General features: G+C 45.6%; 1 protein-coding gene across 4 annotated transcripts in view; it reads right to left on the bottom strand.

Annotated features, from left to right (window-relative positions):
- Window positions 1-9,061: 9,061 nt before the first annotated feature.
- The window catches only part of POC1A (POC1 centriolar protein A), a 57,230-nt gene continuing 49,858 nt past the window's right edge, over window positions 9,062-16,433 (bottom strand). For all 4 annotated transcript variants that reach the window (XM_083796307.1, XM_083796309.1, XM_083796306.1 and 1 more), the window contains one exon: window positions 9,062-9,345. In XM_083796307.1, the coding sequence (XP_083652433.1) occupies window positions 9,247-9,345 (99 nt within the window). In that variant the 3' untranslated portion in view covers window positions 9,062-9,246. The remainder of the gene's footprint in view (window positions 9,346-16,433) is intronic.

The following is a 16,433-nucleotide window of genomic DNA, read 5'->3' as shown; positions in this document are numbered from 1 at the left end:
GGGAAAAAAAGAGGGAGGCTGTTAGATATACAGACACCCTTGCTCAAAGTCCAGGGGGTAAGCAGCACCTTTCAAAATGAAGGCAGGCTGAGAAGCAGCTCTCCTCCTCCAGCAATCTTTTCCCAGCATAGTCCGAGCAGCAGCAGCAGCACTGGAGCTGCAATGCCTCCCCCAGAGCCTCGGACGGGACCAGAGCAGCTTGCGGCAGGGTGAGGGTCAGCTCTGAGCAAGCCTGTGCAATGCCACAGTGAGTTAAGGAAAGACAGCTTTAGCTGACGTTCATTTAGCTTCCTGCTGCAAACTTCCCATCATTGCAAATTAGTGAGGTGTTTGCACCTAAAAGGCAGGCAAGCCTCTTACAGCCAGCTCAACACTCCATGGCCAGGGCAGCATTCGCTTGCAGAAAGGAGCAAAGGAGCTTTATATTTAAAAAGAGCAGGGGGGGAAGCTACTTTCCTGAGCACTGGGGCCAGGATGGAAAGTCCAGATAACACAAACACAGGGAAAACTTGCCACTGGCTCTCTCCTCCCAGTGGTGGAGCTGGGTGAGATGGTCGCATGTGATTTCAAGCTGCCTCCAAACTTCAAGAGGTGGAAGCGAGGGAAGGGAAACAGCCCCCAACCACTGTGCCAATTTTCATCGCTATTAAATATAATCATCTCTGCTCTCTTTAATCTTTGCTTCTCCTCTGAGACCTGGCAACAAAGGAAGCCTAGTAATGAGGCAGGGTAATTGTAGTGAAGAATGTAACCTCTGAGACAAGTTTGCTCAGAGCAAAGGGCAGGGAGCACAGGGAAACCCACCAGCCGCAGCGAAATCAAGTATCGCCACCTGACGGGTGAGAAAAAGGGAGCAGAGCCAGAGACCTGCTCACTTCATTTCTTGAAATAAAGCAAGTGGATCCATTCCCAGCACAGGGATTGATTCAGCACCAACCTCAAGCCTTCCATCAAGCATTTCACTACCTTAAGCATTGCTGCATTTGTTAACAAGCAGGCAGCAAGGTTAGCAGTAGCGTAGGCAAAGCAGGCAGTTAACTGAGGCAACAAATTTTCAGAGGTGGCAAAAGAGCTGGCCACACACCAGAGCCCTGCAGAGCTGGCTGCTGTGGCCGAATCCTTACCCGCAGCATGGGAACATCAAGTCATCTCTGAATTAGCCAGCATCGACCTTTGCTGCCTTCTGCAGCGCTGCGGAGGTGATGGAGATAACTGCAACCAGGCAGTCGTTCCTGGGTACGTGGGTGCTGGAGGGGTTGTTGGCACAGAGCTCTGCAGCTCTGTCTGGAGATGCTATCAGGGAGAAATCCCGCAGTGGGGAGTAGCACAGAGCTGGGGTTTCCCCCAGGTGCTGCTCCCCACTCCACCCTCATTACTTCTCTTCTACATTTCAAGTTGGAGTGGTTTATTACTCGGTGCCCAGATTCCTCAATTTACTACCTGGTAGAAATATGGGGCAAGTTCATCCCCAGGCTCCTCCTGGTCCTGCAGAAGATGCCTCTATCTGCATCCTGAACAGGTATTGAAGGAACACACTAGATACACTGGCTGGCTCAGAAGCTGTTTCTTCTGGTGGTTTTGGTTCCTTTTTAAAAAAAAAAAAAAATGTGTCAGTGCTGGGCTGTTAATGCCTGGAGTCAGCAGAGCATGGTTAACACCTGGCTCTTGCCAACACCAGCTTGTGACCGTGCCCAAGCCAAGCCGAAGTTTCAGACCCCTTCTCCAGCTCACAGCAGTGCAGCTGCAACAACTGAGGTAAAGCCATGGCTGGGAAAGCTGACGGACAGCTTGGGGCTTGAGACCCTAAAGTTAAAGGGACCTATGGCATCCCACCAGGCAAAAAAATGGGGCTGTTGCAGGTGTATTAGGAAATTACAGCCTGGACAGTCACGGCATAGATGAGGTTTGTTCCATTTTGTGCAGGGTACTGTACAGGGTTGGACCTCCAAAAATCAGATTAAGCATCCCTATGGACCACCACAAGTTCTTCAGAGCAAAACGAGTGTGCTCAATGCCGCCAGCACAGCACTGGTGAAAGGCATCTCAAGAATTTCCAGCATCCTCAGTAGCACCTTGTCTGGATCATGCCTCCCCTCTCCCACCTGGGCTGCCAAATTCAGAAGACCAATCCCATGGCCCAGCCTATTCCTGCCGCTGCTTCCCTGCATGCCCTGCAGGCACTCAGGCAAGAATTTCTGCTTCTGCCCCCATCACCTGGGTTGCTGTCCAGGCACTGAGCTCATGGACAAACCGCTCCTTTGTGCTCAGGTGAGCTCCTCTCTGGCACAGATGCTTGACTGATGGGAAAGGCCAGGCCAGCAGGCATGTTTTCACATTCTCATTAAGCACACCTTGCTCCAGACACTTTGCAGCAAATGTTCCTTTTTAAGGTCTATTGATTTCATAAATAATAGAGCAAAGGAAAGAAATACATCATGTAAAGACACAAGTCAAATAACCTCCCCCTTAGGAAACCAACAGGATCTACAAAAAAAAAAAAAAAAAACCAAACCAGCAGGCACGCATTGATCTTTAAGCAGAAGATGAAGTAGCATTAAAGATATTTCTTAATCAACTTAGCACGCAGGTGTAGCCATATTCCAGTAGGTCACCTTGAGGGGTCTTGTTCTGCAGGCCTGCAGGCTTGTAGCCCACATTTCTCACAGGAAAACGCTTCCCAGGAACCAGACTGAGACACTCAAACACCCTAAGCGCGTTTGTCTCTTAACACAGAAAGTCAGTGGGGTGGGGAGGGGGCCATGTGTGTGGACAACAAGGCTTAATATGGAGCTGAGAGGTCCCCCGTGGGGTTTCTGCTAGGGAGAGGCACAACCAGCTGTGGCAGCACCCACAGCGTTTTCTCACCGTGTTGTACTGCTCTCCCTGGGCTTGGGACTGAAAAGATCGGCTCCATTACAAGTGCAGCTGGAGCTCTCCCAAATCCAGCCTCTCCACCACACACGTGGGATCTCAGTCTGCCGCTGGGGCCCATTTCAAGAGCTTTTGTACCCGTACAGCCCCCACTCCCTATAGTTTTATTTTAGCCAGCTGCTCTCCAGCTGTGCCACCACTGCTGTGCACCACAACCAGGGAGATACCTGGGGAGAACAGTTTGAGAGCACGATGCTGCCATCTCCACCCCGGCCCCTTGCCTTGCTCCACCTCTGTATTAGAAAACATCACCCTGACAGGGATTTCGTCTGCAGCCAATGTGAAAAGCCCCAGAAACAGAGACAGTAAATGGAGGAGGAGCTCTGCAAAGCTTCTCCAAGTTAAATGCAGCCTTTCCCTAAGACCTCAAAAGCAGAATCCAAATCCAATCACCCTCTTGACCTTACCGCATTAGCTGTATTTGAAGCTGCCTTGGGGATTGGTTTCTTAAACTCTGTCACCACCACCACCGGCAGATGCAAGAGGGACGAAATGCCACGGAAGTGAAACTGATGTACAGCTGCAAAACCAAAGCCTGCCCTCTCTTTCCCCACATCTATCCAAGGATCTGTGAGTAAGCCAGATGAAACTTTCAACCACAGCAGGAGCCAGTGGACCCACAGGCTCTGCAGAGTTTCCTCTGCGGGAAGCCCAAGAGGCTGCCACGCTGCTTCTCCTGCTGCATCAGACCGCAAGCCTTGGCCGGGGACTGCACCACAGCTCCCCTCCCGCTGGCTGCAGGGGAGCTGAGCACTGGATGCTGCTCCTGGGCCACCGATTCTTAGGTGGTGAGATGTCACACGCTTCTGCCTCAGCCACTATTAGTATATGGAAACAGCATTCAGAGCTTGCACGATGGCACTGTCACCCCTATCTTGGCTGCACTGTCTGCTCACAAGAGACCAGAGCAACGTTAGTCCCTGACTCCTGGAGAAAGCTCTTACCTGGTGAGCCCAACGTGCAGCAAGAGCCTTCCCCAGCCACAGGCCTGCATCAGAGGACACTGAAACAGAAAGATGTATCTATTGCCCCAGGACAAAAGCAACGATGTCCTCTGAAGCAACCACAGTCTTTCAGAGAAGACGGAAGGAAAAAGGATATTTCTAGGCTTTCATAGGATGAAAACCATCCGACTGCTAACCCCTGAGGCAGCCTTCCTCATTGCACGGACCAAGCATCTACACATGGCAGAGTGGATTCACAGAAGAGGAGAAGCAACGACCACCCCCCAGCCCTTAGCACGTCACAAGGAGTTTCTCCTCCTTGGAGGACCTTATGGTGGTCAGCACCCTCAGAATCTGAGAGGGCCTGTAAGATCTGCCTGTTTCAGCTGAGCAGGGAAGTTTCTCCTCCATTCAGAGGATTTGCGTATTTCAAGCACCAAAGGCTGGCTCTGACTTTCAGCTGGGCTGTGTAAAGGTGACAATGGAAACTTTGCCCAAAACAGTGTGTTTTTGTAGGCCCACACGAGGGGAAGTCTGGGTGGAACAGCTCCCAGACAGCTGCTACATAAATACTCACAGAGGGAGTGGATAAAGGGAAGTGAAGCAATTCAAGAGCTCCATCCAGGCAACTGCTCAGCTTAACCCTTTCAGTCATCAGCTGAAAGCAGCTGCCACCAACCGCACACGCTGCACAGCAGCAAGCTCTCAGAGTAAGTGGTATTGGCTTTTGTACTACTACTTTTTGGGCATCTGTTGCAAAACCATCCCTATGGCTGTCTAAAAGCGTCACAGCACACAGAACATAACCATATCCTCGGCTTGACGGGTGTCCGGAGGACAGCAGCAAGTTACTGGCTGCGTAGAAGATGCCTGCAGAGAGCAGAAATGGTGAAAAATAGATGTGACAGGTTTTTGGCACTGGGTTACCGTGCCCATTTAGCCTGTTTGGTGACAACACAGCAGTGGGTTTCCAGCTGTATTGGGTTATTGAGGGGGAAAGGCTGGAGTGAGGATAAAAACCTAAAGGTCGTCAGTCGGGAAAGACTTCCGCACAGATGGCAAATTAATGGTCTCAAATAGTGGTCACCCAGTCTGTCTCAGCTGCTGCTAAACAGGCAATGAAATACCCTCTGCCAGAACATCCCCAGTTGTTCTTGGTGCTCAGACCCCACCTGAAATCATCCCACAGCTTCCTCTTCCAGCATGCACCCCTGGTCTTTGCTCAGAAATGACCCCACTTAACTTCAAGCGCTTGTTTTGATTTTTTTTTCCCCTAAACCCAGGTCATTTTGATGGATGCTGGTGTGGGATAAGCCCTTTGGCAGGTAGCTGGCTTCCAGGAGGGAGAACATGGAAAAAAAGCACTGGGGCGATAGTACCTCATTCTTGTTCAGTAAGAAGGGGGCTGCAGCCTTGCCCTGAAGCCCTCGGTGACAGCATCACGCACCCTAGACAACAGAAAGATGGTCAGCACGCATCCCCCAGCAGTGCCAGCTGTTGTGCTACAAGAAGAGAGAGAAGGCAAAGGATGCAAGAGAGATGTGCTCTGGGAGCGAGCTGACCTCTCTCTTCCTGACACACTACAAACAAATCTTTAGCTCTTCATCCACAGAACCTGCATCTTAAAAGAGGAAGTAATTTATGTTTATCTCCACCAAGAAGAACAGGGGATTGAAGAATGATGTTTGCCTGCAATGGTGGTTCTCTTGCAGAGCTGGACAAAGATCCCAGATTTTCCAGAGACACATGTAAAACTTCCAAAAGCTGGCTAAATCCAGGTTAAGTACACAGATGAGCATCAATAGGTGAACATTCTTTCCCATCACATTTCCTTCCTGAAACTACCACTGATCAGGTTGCACAATTTGAGAACTTGCACTGTACTGGGAGATGAACCATTTCTAAAAGCAAGGGATGAGATGTAGCTCCACTTTCACGTCACAAGCAGCAAACCTTTGCAAATGATTCGTTTTCCTCCCCTCCTAGCCACTTGTGTTTCAGGAAACATTTTGCTCAAGAGTAGATCTTTAAAGACATTAGATGATAAGTGATCCATACCAAGAGGCTGGCTAGTTTAAGCCTGGCTACTTTGATCATAGATGGATTTTATTTTCTAGTTAGTTGGCAGACACGTGTACTGTTATGCAGGCAGAGGATTCTCCTGGCCATCTCACTTCCTAGCCAGAAGAGCCAATACCACAGCGCTCTGCTGCTTTTGCTTATTCAGTTATGAACTAAACTGCAGTATCTGTCCAATTCCAGCTCCCAGACAGGAAGGAAAGTGGGCAGTGCTTGAGGATTCTTACTTTTTCGCATATCACGGTTATGTTTAACATGCTCCATGCTCGTAGCAGCCAAAAAGCCATTTGCAGCAGCCTTCAGGCACAGCCTGCTTCCCCAGGGGGCCATTCTGGGCACAAAGAACTGTTGCTAAAAGTTGAGTGAGGTCATACATCTGGCAAATATAATGGCAACAAATTAAACTACTTTTTTAAGAACTTGGCTTCCAGTGTGCCTTGGAGATCCAAAACAAAATCTTTAACTCTTTATAGCCTCCTCATGCAGAGCTCACCACAAGCAGTTTTCAAGGTAAGTCATATCCCTGCATTGTGTAGAAGTGATGTTGGACCAGATACATACGTGCTCCTCCTTGCTCAGCTGATCCACTGCTCCCCGCGTGATCAGCTTCCCAAATCAGCTGTTGTAGATGTTCCCAAGTCAAAAATCATGAGTGTAAAACCAAAGGTAGATTCAAGCCTCCACTCTGGATGCTATCCTGTCCTCAGTGCATGAGAAACATGGATGGAGTTGAGCATGGAGCATAAGGACATGACGGCTCCTCAGACATTTTTGAGGTTATTGCTCAATGTTAAAGGTTGAGAATTATAATTTAAAGTGTTGTGCTTTCTGCACTTTGCTTGCTTCTCAAGCAGTACCCTCTCTTTAGAAGTGCTGGTACATTTTAAGTCCTGAAATCCCTCTCAAGGTAAGAGTCTATAATGAGGGGAAAGAGAGCACATTGCTGAGATGTGGGAAAACAAAATGATTGAGATGGAGAGAACTGTCAGAAGAAATTCCCTCCGTATTACCGCTCTTGCTACCTAAATCACATTAGGTTTGTTAGATTCCCTCTTCTTCTAGCTCCCCATGGCCACCCACTGTGGGTTACTTTCACAAGAATAGATTGCATTGATCAAATGAGTGCTTTTATGAAGTTGAGTACAGAAAAGCAACCTTCACTGCATCTCATTAGCTTGCCCTTCAGCACCTGAGCATCTTCTATTTTACAAGCACAATTATCTTTCAAATGGATTCACTCAGAACATCTGAAAGGAAAAAGCATCTTTATCAAATGTGCCCAAGTCATTTGTATTGTATATAGTATTTTAGGGAGAATGGCAAATTGCTTCTGTGGTCTCTAAGACATTAGAGATTACAAATTAAAAGGAAAAGAAGTGAAGCTTGAAAACTGATGACTTGGAACAGCTTAAGTTTTCTTCTCCCCTCCCCACCCCCACAAGTCAGCCCACAGCTCTGGGGATCAGGCTGATAAAATAGACTCTTACAACTCATTTTTGTCACTGCTTCAGTGGCAGAACGGCCTTCTTCTAGCAGAAAACTGGCCCTGTGCACTTTTGAATCCTCTCCTTCCCACCCATCCTGTCACGACATCAGTTCATTTCAATGAAAATGTCAGTCTCTGAACAGAAAGCCTCTGAAAGCTTATAGCAGGAGCATGGAAGAATTTCACTGAACTGATTCCATTAGCGTAATCTAAGAGAAAATAATAATTTATCGGAGTGGGAGCTTAGAGACAGAAAACAAACAGTCTGTGGTGGAGCAGAGAGAAACTCAGATTTATAATCCACCCAATAAGCATGGAAATGAGAAAGCCCTCATCTTCCTGCAAATGAAAAAGAGTGAAATATTGTGATGATGCCAACAAGGGGTTCTTAGAGATGTGGAAAGTACCAGAATGGAAGGGGACCAGAAGCTTCCCAGTGATGACAAGGGAATGCAAACAGCTTCATCCAGATGGGACAAGAAGATTAACACCGTTCAGATGCAGTACAGGCAGACACAGCCTGCAACAGGAACAGGTGCAAAAAAAAAACCAACAAAAAACAAACGGGTCTGGCCTTAAGATCTGCTAAGCCCTGTGTGAAACAAGAATGCCAGCCAGGCCTCCAGCAAGCATCTGAAATGCCCATGGCACATCTGGAGATGGGGGTTTTGGAAGCACTGGAGCCTGCTGTGACAGCCAAGGGCAGGCATTGAGGCAAATTCCCTCTTTTAAGAGGTCAGAAAGACGGTAAAGGAGGAGGGTTTCATTAACCCTGAAATGCTCAAGTTCCCACAGCTCATTTCTTCAGGAATGTACGTAATAGTTTATTACAAGAAAGATCTCCAGTGCATGTTAGCAGAAGAGGTGTTGGAGAACAGGATCTCCCAGAAGTCCAAATTCTTGTGCAGCTACATATTGAACACCTGCTAAAGCCTTGAAAGAGTCTTAGAGGTGTGATGCGAGGAGCACGGTGACAGCATAGGTGTGAGTGATGAGCTATTCGACTGCGAAAACATCTGCAAAATGACTGAAAATTAAAGAGAGTCCAGTGTGAGAAGAGGGAAGGTTTATGACTGCAGCAAGCATGCTGCTATTCGGTTGCCTTTTCTCTCCCTGCCTTTAATTTACGAAGTGGACAAATACAAAGCAAAAGCTGCTTGGCAATCCACTCTGCAATCTGATCTAGTAGAGCTAGGACCTTTCCTCCAGCCTCAGCTCAGCAAACCATTTTTCACACACTGCATGAGGGAGCAGGTTAAATCCTTCCACTGGAAAAGCCTCTGCACAAATCCAGGATCTGATCCACTTTGTCAGATTTGCCAGGCACCATTTGGGATTTGGTCGGACAGACCCTTCGACAGGTGGGAGTTGCACTAGGATATCACATGCTTGCTCTGACTTGAGAACAGAGGTGAACTCCCACTGGCCAGGATATCCTGGGAGCTCTTGCGACATATAGCCAGCAACAAGCCGAACGGCCTGGGCCAGACATTTGACAACTCTAGGATGCTTAAACATTTTAAGGTTAACTCAGCAGCAGCTAAGGCAGAACAGATGCAGCCTTTCTAGCTGGTTGTTACAGTATCTGGAAAACACAAGAAATCACAATCATCATCCACTCTTACAAATAATTTCCTCCTTTTATTCTAGTAAAGTAACAAAGTTTTGTATTTACAGATACAATAACTGTACATATCAATTAAAAATTGACTGCTCTCAAAATCATTAAAGTCACACACAGTCTGTTAAGAACACAAACCACTGCAAACCTCCAAGAGCCTCCATCTCTGCTCCTTTCTCACAAAATCAGTTCGCTTTGTTCTGAATGATTTTCTGCTGGTTCTCTAGGCACTCCTTCAGCTTGTCCTCTGTAAGTGTCAGTCTCTGCTCCAGGATGGAAACTGTCTGCAAAACAAAAGGAAAGCTGCTGCTCAGCCACTCACAAAGACAAGCTATGTATGCCACTGTACTGTCGGTGGGTAATGAAATCCTAAATTCAAATGGAGTATTTTGAGAGATTTCATGACTGTAACTCCAGGATCAAGCAAGAAAACCCTCCCAGTGTAAGGCAGCACAGTCAGGTGACAGAAAGGAGTTAAAAACCAAAATGGCAGTATCTACCTCAACATGATGCCCGAGTATTTGTGTAATCCAGTTACCTCACAAAGGGATTGTTATAGCTTTCTCCTAGAGCTGAAGTCATCATGGACAGGATACACAGGAAGAACATTTTAACCACGTGGTATTAAAAGCCTCTGCTGAAAACCTTTTATTGATCGCTCCGAGGTAATCAGGGGACCTACCTATGCAAACCACTTGCAGCTTCCAAAGACACCAGAATGGCTGATAACAGGCAGTGATTATATTTAATGCTTTAATACCCATAAACTTATCAGCAATCAATAGATTCATATTCTGAGCATTTTTACTGCATAAATAACATCCTCTTTCAAAAACAAAAGGATGTCCAGAACCTCAGACTTTAATAAAGTAATTCAAATAAACTTGGACAACTGCTATTTGTATAGAAGTTATACATAGAAAGTCTTTTAATAGCACATTTCATAAACACATCACTAAGTGCTTGACAAAGGAAAGCAGGTCTCTTTATCCTCATTTTTACAGCTGGGGAAACTAAAGCACAAAGAAAGGAAGCAGCTTGGCTAAGGTCACTTGAGTGACCACGAAAAATCTCCTGCAAAATGATTTGGGGAATGAGAAGAATGGTGGGGAGAGTAAGGAGAAAACACAGTCATGGTGAAAACACAACGTCAAGCACTACTGCAAAACGGTTTCCCTCAGACACATCACAACACCACGTGTTAACAGTCAGGACGGGTTCTGCACCATAGGATTTGCTGGAACACGTTCCCCCCCCCCGACCCCCAAACACAGCTCAAAGCTTCTTTCTACTACTCACACACCACTGACCTGTAAAGAGGCAGAATCACAGAATGGCCTGTGTTGGAAGGAACCTCAAAAATCACCCAGTTCCAACCCCACTGCCATGAGCAGGGATGCCACCCACTAGATCAGGTTGCCCAGGGCCTCACCTAACCTTGTCTTGAACACCTCCAGGGATGGGGCATCCACAGCTTCTCTGGGCAGCCTGTTCCAGTGCCTCACCATCCTCCAAGTGAAAAATTTCCTCCTAACCTCTCACCTAAATCTCCCCTCTTTTAGTTTAAAACCATTCCCCCTTGTCCTATCATTATCTACACCAGTAAAGAGTGCTTCTCCATCCCCTTGATCAGGTGGCCTGCAGTAGACCCCCCAGTAAAGGACAAGCTGTCCTTTATTGGTGCAGTCTTTAACTCTCACCCATAAGCTCTCAGCCTTTACATGACTGTTTCTCAAAGGCAAATCTTCAAAATCAATTCCTTCCCTCATGTAGAGGGCAACACCCCCTTCCCTTCCTTTCCTGTCTATCCCTTCTGAAGTGTTTGCAGCCCTCTCCCTGTGTCCCATGTCCCCAGCCACCTCTCATCACTGCTGCCCCACAGGTGTGCCCCAAGAAGAGGAGGAGTCAACTCCTGCTGTGTAACCCAGCCTTGCTACAACCATAACAAGCTCTGCCCGAAGGAACAAACCCTGCATTGCTCAGATATTCCCCTGGCCTATGGCATTAGCATCATTTAGTTTTATCCTCCTCTATTTCTACCTCTTTGAGGTGCAAGAGCTGCTATATACAGAAAGCCCGAAGAAAACTTGGGGAGGCACCAGGTACCATCCCACAGCTAGCAGGAGCTCTCCTGTCTGTTCAAAGGAGAGAGGATTTTATCTGATTTGAACCTAGCCATGGCTACTACCTAGGGGCTGCCTTACAGATGTCAGGAGCACAGCGGCTCAGGGAAGAACACAGCAGGCTGAATGTCTGCAGGGGTTTACAGCAAAGATCTCAGCCTGCAAACAACCAGACAGAGAAAGAAAAGCAGCAGGGATCCTGGCTTTTCCATTTAGAAAAGAACAAGTGACTCAAGACTCAGTGTTCATTCAAAATGTGGGGGGTAGCATTGCATTCAATTTCCTTTAAAAAGGGATGTAATCAGGTGAATCAGATCCTGGTCACACAACCCTGCAAGAAGCAAAGGCCCAGGTTACTTGCAGCCACTGCTACATGCAGGACAGTGAAGCAAAGCACAGATAAAGTGGATTTCAGAAAATGTTGAATGTGAGAAAAAGCTGCAAGAAATATGCTTTCTGCTTATACTTGTATGCAATTTCCATTTCAATAAACTCGTAGTGAGCATTTTTTGGAAACTACAAGTGGAAAAGGAGAAGTCAGAAATGAAATCCAGTAAGTCCAAAGAACTTCAGAGCACAGTCCATTCAGGTTTGAAATACATGATGCCCAAAATACACAGGGCACCTGATGTCCTAGTAAGGTAAGGGAAAGTGCAAAAATGTTATTACTATTATATAGTAGTTTACACACATACAAAAAGCCACTTTATTCCCAATTGACAGTTTTACAAGGCTTCCATGTTGCCATTCATAAGGCAACTCCTTGTTGGTACACAAATCAAACTGCTACGTGATTTTGCTATTACTTTTCAAGAAGGTAACGAACCAACAACTACCCCAAGGAGGCACATGCCACCAGGCAGACTCAGTGAGGGTTCACCTGATGCAGGTTTGTGCTCATTCTGTTTCCCTATGGTAGGATCCCGGCTTCCCATGGTGTCAGAAGCCGATTACTTTTCTTCACTGCATACCAGGAAACATTCACGAGAAACTATGTAAAAAAAATATATATATATATTGCATCCTACTTACTTTAAGTTCTGGTGAATATTCAGCTCCATCCTCCCTAATCTGAGGGATCCAGCAGTCACATTTGCTTACATCATGACAAATTCCCCATGCCATTCCCTCAACGTTATTTTTACTCCCTCAACCCAGTAATATTAGAGATCCGTGATGCCAATCCAAATGCCAGACCTACATACACTTTCAGTTTTCATCAGCATCTTTTCTTTAAGTCTTGTTAAACGTTTCCTTGCCTGACCATGCAGTAGGGACAGTTTAATCACTGTTAGCCCCAAGGTGGAGGTTTTTGCAGAGCCCTGGGGTAATCCATCCAGCATCTTTTGAGGACTCTTTTTGATAAGCAGAGCCTGGTGCTAATTGAATCCCAACAGAAACCAGCTCAACAACTGCCAGAGGAAACCTGAAAAGCAGAGTCCAGAGCTGAGGACATTCACACTCCTCAGGTGACCCCCAGGGTCAGACTAGGAGAGCAATGACAGAACTAACTCCATGTGGGTAACCAGGAGAGAGATCAAGCTAGCCAGATTAACTAATTAATTTAACAGGCCATTAACTAAAACCAAGTACTTAGTGTGGAGCTGGGAGTGAAGTGGCCAAGAGCATGGGAATGGATAATCCCATGCCCAGCCAGCCAAGGGATGTCCACAAGCAGCACACAGGATTTTCAAGTATGCCAGATTCTCACCAGCTTTGACTGAATAACAGCAGAGTGGACACAACACCGCTCCAGTTCATTACTGGTAATCGCAGGACCCCAAAAAACATTGATTTGCACAATGTTACTCAGATAGGTAACAACACAAGGAACACAGGCATACACAAGGACTGCAAAGCAGGTGTGCCTTGCAGATGTAGAGGCTAAATGTTACAGTTGAGCTTCTTCTGGTCCTGTCATCATTAACCATTTCATAACAAAAAACCCCTTTCTCCACTGATCTGCCTTCTCTGAGAGGTAGTTTCCTAGCCTTACTTCAATAAAAAGGTTGCTAAAATTTGCTCCATCCCTAATGTTAACGGTTTCACTAAAGCATGTGCTAAAAACTGTTCTGCAGGGCACTAACGTGTAATGTATCAAATAGCCCAAGAAAGAGCATTAGCTCTGCCTCTTCGGATTTTTCTTCCCATATGACATGTTAATCTACAAAGACAGCATTTTCTTTCCAGTTTATCAAAAAAAAAAAAAAAACATCTTCCTGCAAAAGGTCAGTAAATGCAAAAATGTTACAATGGAAAAAATCTATCAATCTAATAACAAATGGAAAAATAGGGATTTCTATCCACAAAGCACAAAGACATTGGAATGACCACATCTCTGTATTAGGATTACATCATTATTTAATTCTCTTCTGTGTACCATCTTATAATGATGTTAGCAGGATAATACAGTGCCCTGAACTTCTAAGTGTATGGCAAGCGTCAATCAAAGCGGAAGAGGCTTTATGCTGCTTATCCATACCAGCACTCCCGTCAGGATGCTGTAAGGAGCTGCATTTATTCACCACGTTGGCAGCTAAAGCTAGGACATTCAGAACAGGACATTCCGTCATAAAAAAAAAGCTGCTCAGGCATCCAAGGGGCCAACAAAGTCCCTCCTTGGCAAGTGCCGATGAGTGGGTTCAGAGGTACCTATCTATACTTTCTCTAAATTAATCCAATGAGCAAACTAACTACCAGGTGAACACTTTCTACTCAGGCAGCCACAGGAGAAAAAAAAAAAAAAGTCTCCTTCCACAAACAACAGCTTAAAATACCAGACTTGAACGTAAAAATTGAGGCTCATGGGAGAACGTGTTCAGAAGTCACACCAAGGTTCAGGTGCAGACCCGTCCAGTGGGCAGCGCCCTTTCCTCCTGCCATACAAAGCTTTGCCATGACTTGCTGTCAGTCTCCCTTCCACCTCAGCAACTGCACCTAGGGAAACTCAAAGGAGACCCCTGCTATTAGCAAGCAGCACTCTTCAGGCACAAATCATAGCTTAACACAGTTTTGAGATGGGATCAGAACATTCAGTACCTCTGAATCATTGTCATCAAGAAGTGGTGGTTTAAACTAACCAAGGGAGAAAATCTCATATCTGAAAGTACAAGAACACAAAGCCTTCACTGACAGTAACACTTTACATAGCAAACACACACAGTGCTCTCTGAATGCCAGGACTTGCCTTACGCTACTGGTCAAAGTCTTCATCTCAGAGATCAAGTGCACTATTAACATTCCTTTAGAAATAATTTCACATTAAAAATGAATAAATAAATACAAGACAGCACTTTTTCCATTCAAACTAAAACAAGATCTCCTACCCCAAGGACATTTTAAGTAAGTTCTGTAGCTTCTTACCTCCTTCCTTGTTTTGAATGCAAACTCTGAAGTAAATTCTCACAAAGTCTGTTTGCATAAAGTATTTCACAGCAGCATGATTTAAGCATAGCACATTATTTCAGAATGAAACAGTTTCATTCAGTCATTTAGTCTTCCCCCCATCAATATTTCCTTAATGCATCTTCATAAATTTTCACACTTACTTTGTAACATGCTTCAATTCCACAAACTTTTCTATCTGGCACTACAGAACACTTTGCCCCAGCACAGCTAGCCAGGGCCATACTGGTCAGAGTTGCTGTACAACCATGGGTTACAAAGTCCCAGAAGCAAACCAGATGGGGTTTTCTAAACCTGTGCTCCTTCCACCTCCCAGTACACTCCATTTTCTGAAGTCCTTTAACTAGATTGCAGAAGTGGCTTTGACGGCCATGCAACAGGCCCAGTATAGCAACACAAGTGTTGCTGCTTACAGTGCTCATTCAAACCTTTCTCTCAGAAAAAAACCCACATACATAGTACCTGAAAATTCTAGTCTCATCCACTTGGCCAGACCAAGCAGCAAAGTAGACAAGATACCACTACTGAAATACCACAGTGATCAAATGGCCCCTGGAATATAGAAAAATGGATATCCTTTTTATTAAATCAAGCCTAGACTCCCAAGATGAGGAGTCACAAGCTCTGCCAATGTCCTCTGTGCAATGCAGGGACTCAAGGCATGCGTGTCATCTGCAACTGGGCCTTTCAACTTACAGTCCTTTTACTGAGATGTTTCAGCACTGTTGCTTCAGGCTCAATGGCTGATCAGCCAAAGCTAAACTGATGGCACTTGCATTGGATGCTGCAAGTTTTGGGGAGGGAAGGGCTGCACCGCCTGCTCAGCTATGGGCAGCCTCCCTGGTGCACAGCTCCCAGACCTCGGGGAGCCAACCAGCCAAAGGAGTCAGGAGACTTCATGTTTCCCCATACAGTATGAAAATACAGCGAGTTAAGATGAGCTATGATGAAATATCCAAGTAGGTACTACAAAAGTGCTGTACCATGCTTAGCAAATCCAAAAGGCTTAGAGGTCTCCCCAGCGACAAGGATGAGGGTGTGCTTCAAAGACATCCTATATACTTTCCCTGCCACCCAATTTAACTCTGAAAGGATGTTAATCACTTAGCTGAATTAACTCAACTGCTGGTACCCAGTAGATAACCAGCAACTTATATTAAGCATATCAAAGGATACTTCTTCAAGGTCTGCTTGTAAAAATGCAAATCATTGGAGATGTCGAGTGTTCCTGCCTGTTGAAGGCTAAGAGAAGGTAAAGGTCTGCTGCACCTCCAGGGAGACAATCAGCATTTTTGAGAACCTGGCCTCTGGGCAGTGTCATGCTAATACAGCAGTATCACTGGGAGTGTGTTTAATTTAGGCAGTCTTAGAAAGCAGAAAAATCCTTAGAGATTTCTGTAACAAGCGTATTTTGGAAGTGAATTTCAGAACTTGGATGATACTATATAAGGACTGGCAAGAAACAGGGTACTTCATTTATTTTGAGTAAGAGATCATCAAAGCTACTGCGTCTCCAAAAGACGGTTCTGCATCATAAGAAATAATCTCTATGCCCCTTAAATTAAGATTTAAAAACCAAGCTCATCTGGCATTTCACAGATTATTCGGATTGGAATGCTTGCTTTTTATTTTTAAAGATCACTTGGATTTCAAACAATTTCTTTTGGAATAAAAACTGATTGTTGTCCCTATTTGTTGGGACTTCTCATAGCCAGTGGGTGTTCAGGCAGTGAAAGCAACATACAAACCAAGACATTTGTGCAAGGCACAGGTAGCAGCCCTTGTGATCCACAAATAAATTAATAAAAAAAATATTAATTTACTTATAACTGCTTGAAGTCATG

The sequence above is a fragment of the Anser anser genome (genome assembly GCF_964211835.1).
Source record: "Anser anser genome assembly, chromosome: 12".
NCBI lineage: Eukaryota > Metazoa > Chordata > Aves > Anseriformes > Anatidae > Anser > Anser anser.
Note: the sequence above shows the minus strand (reverse complement) of the source record. Positions and strands in the feature narration are given on the sequence as shown.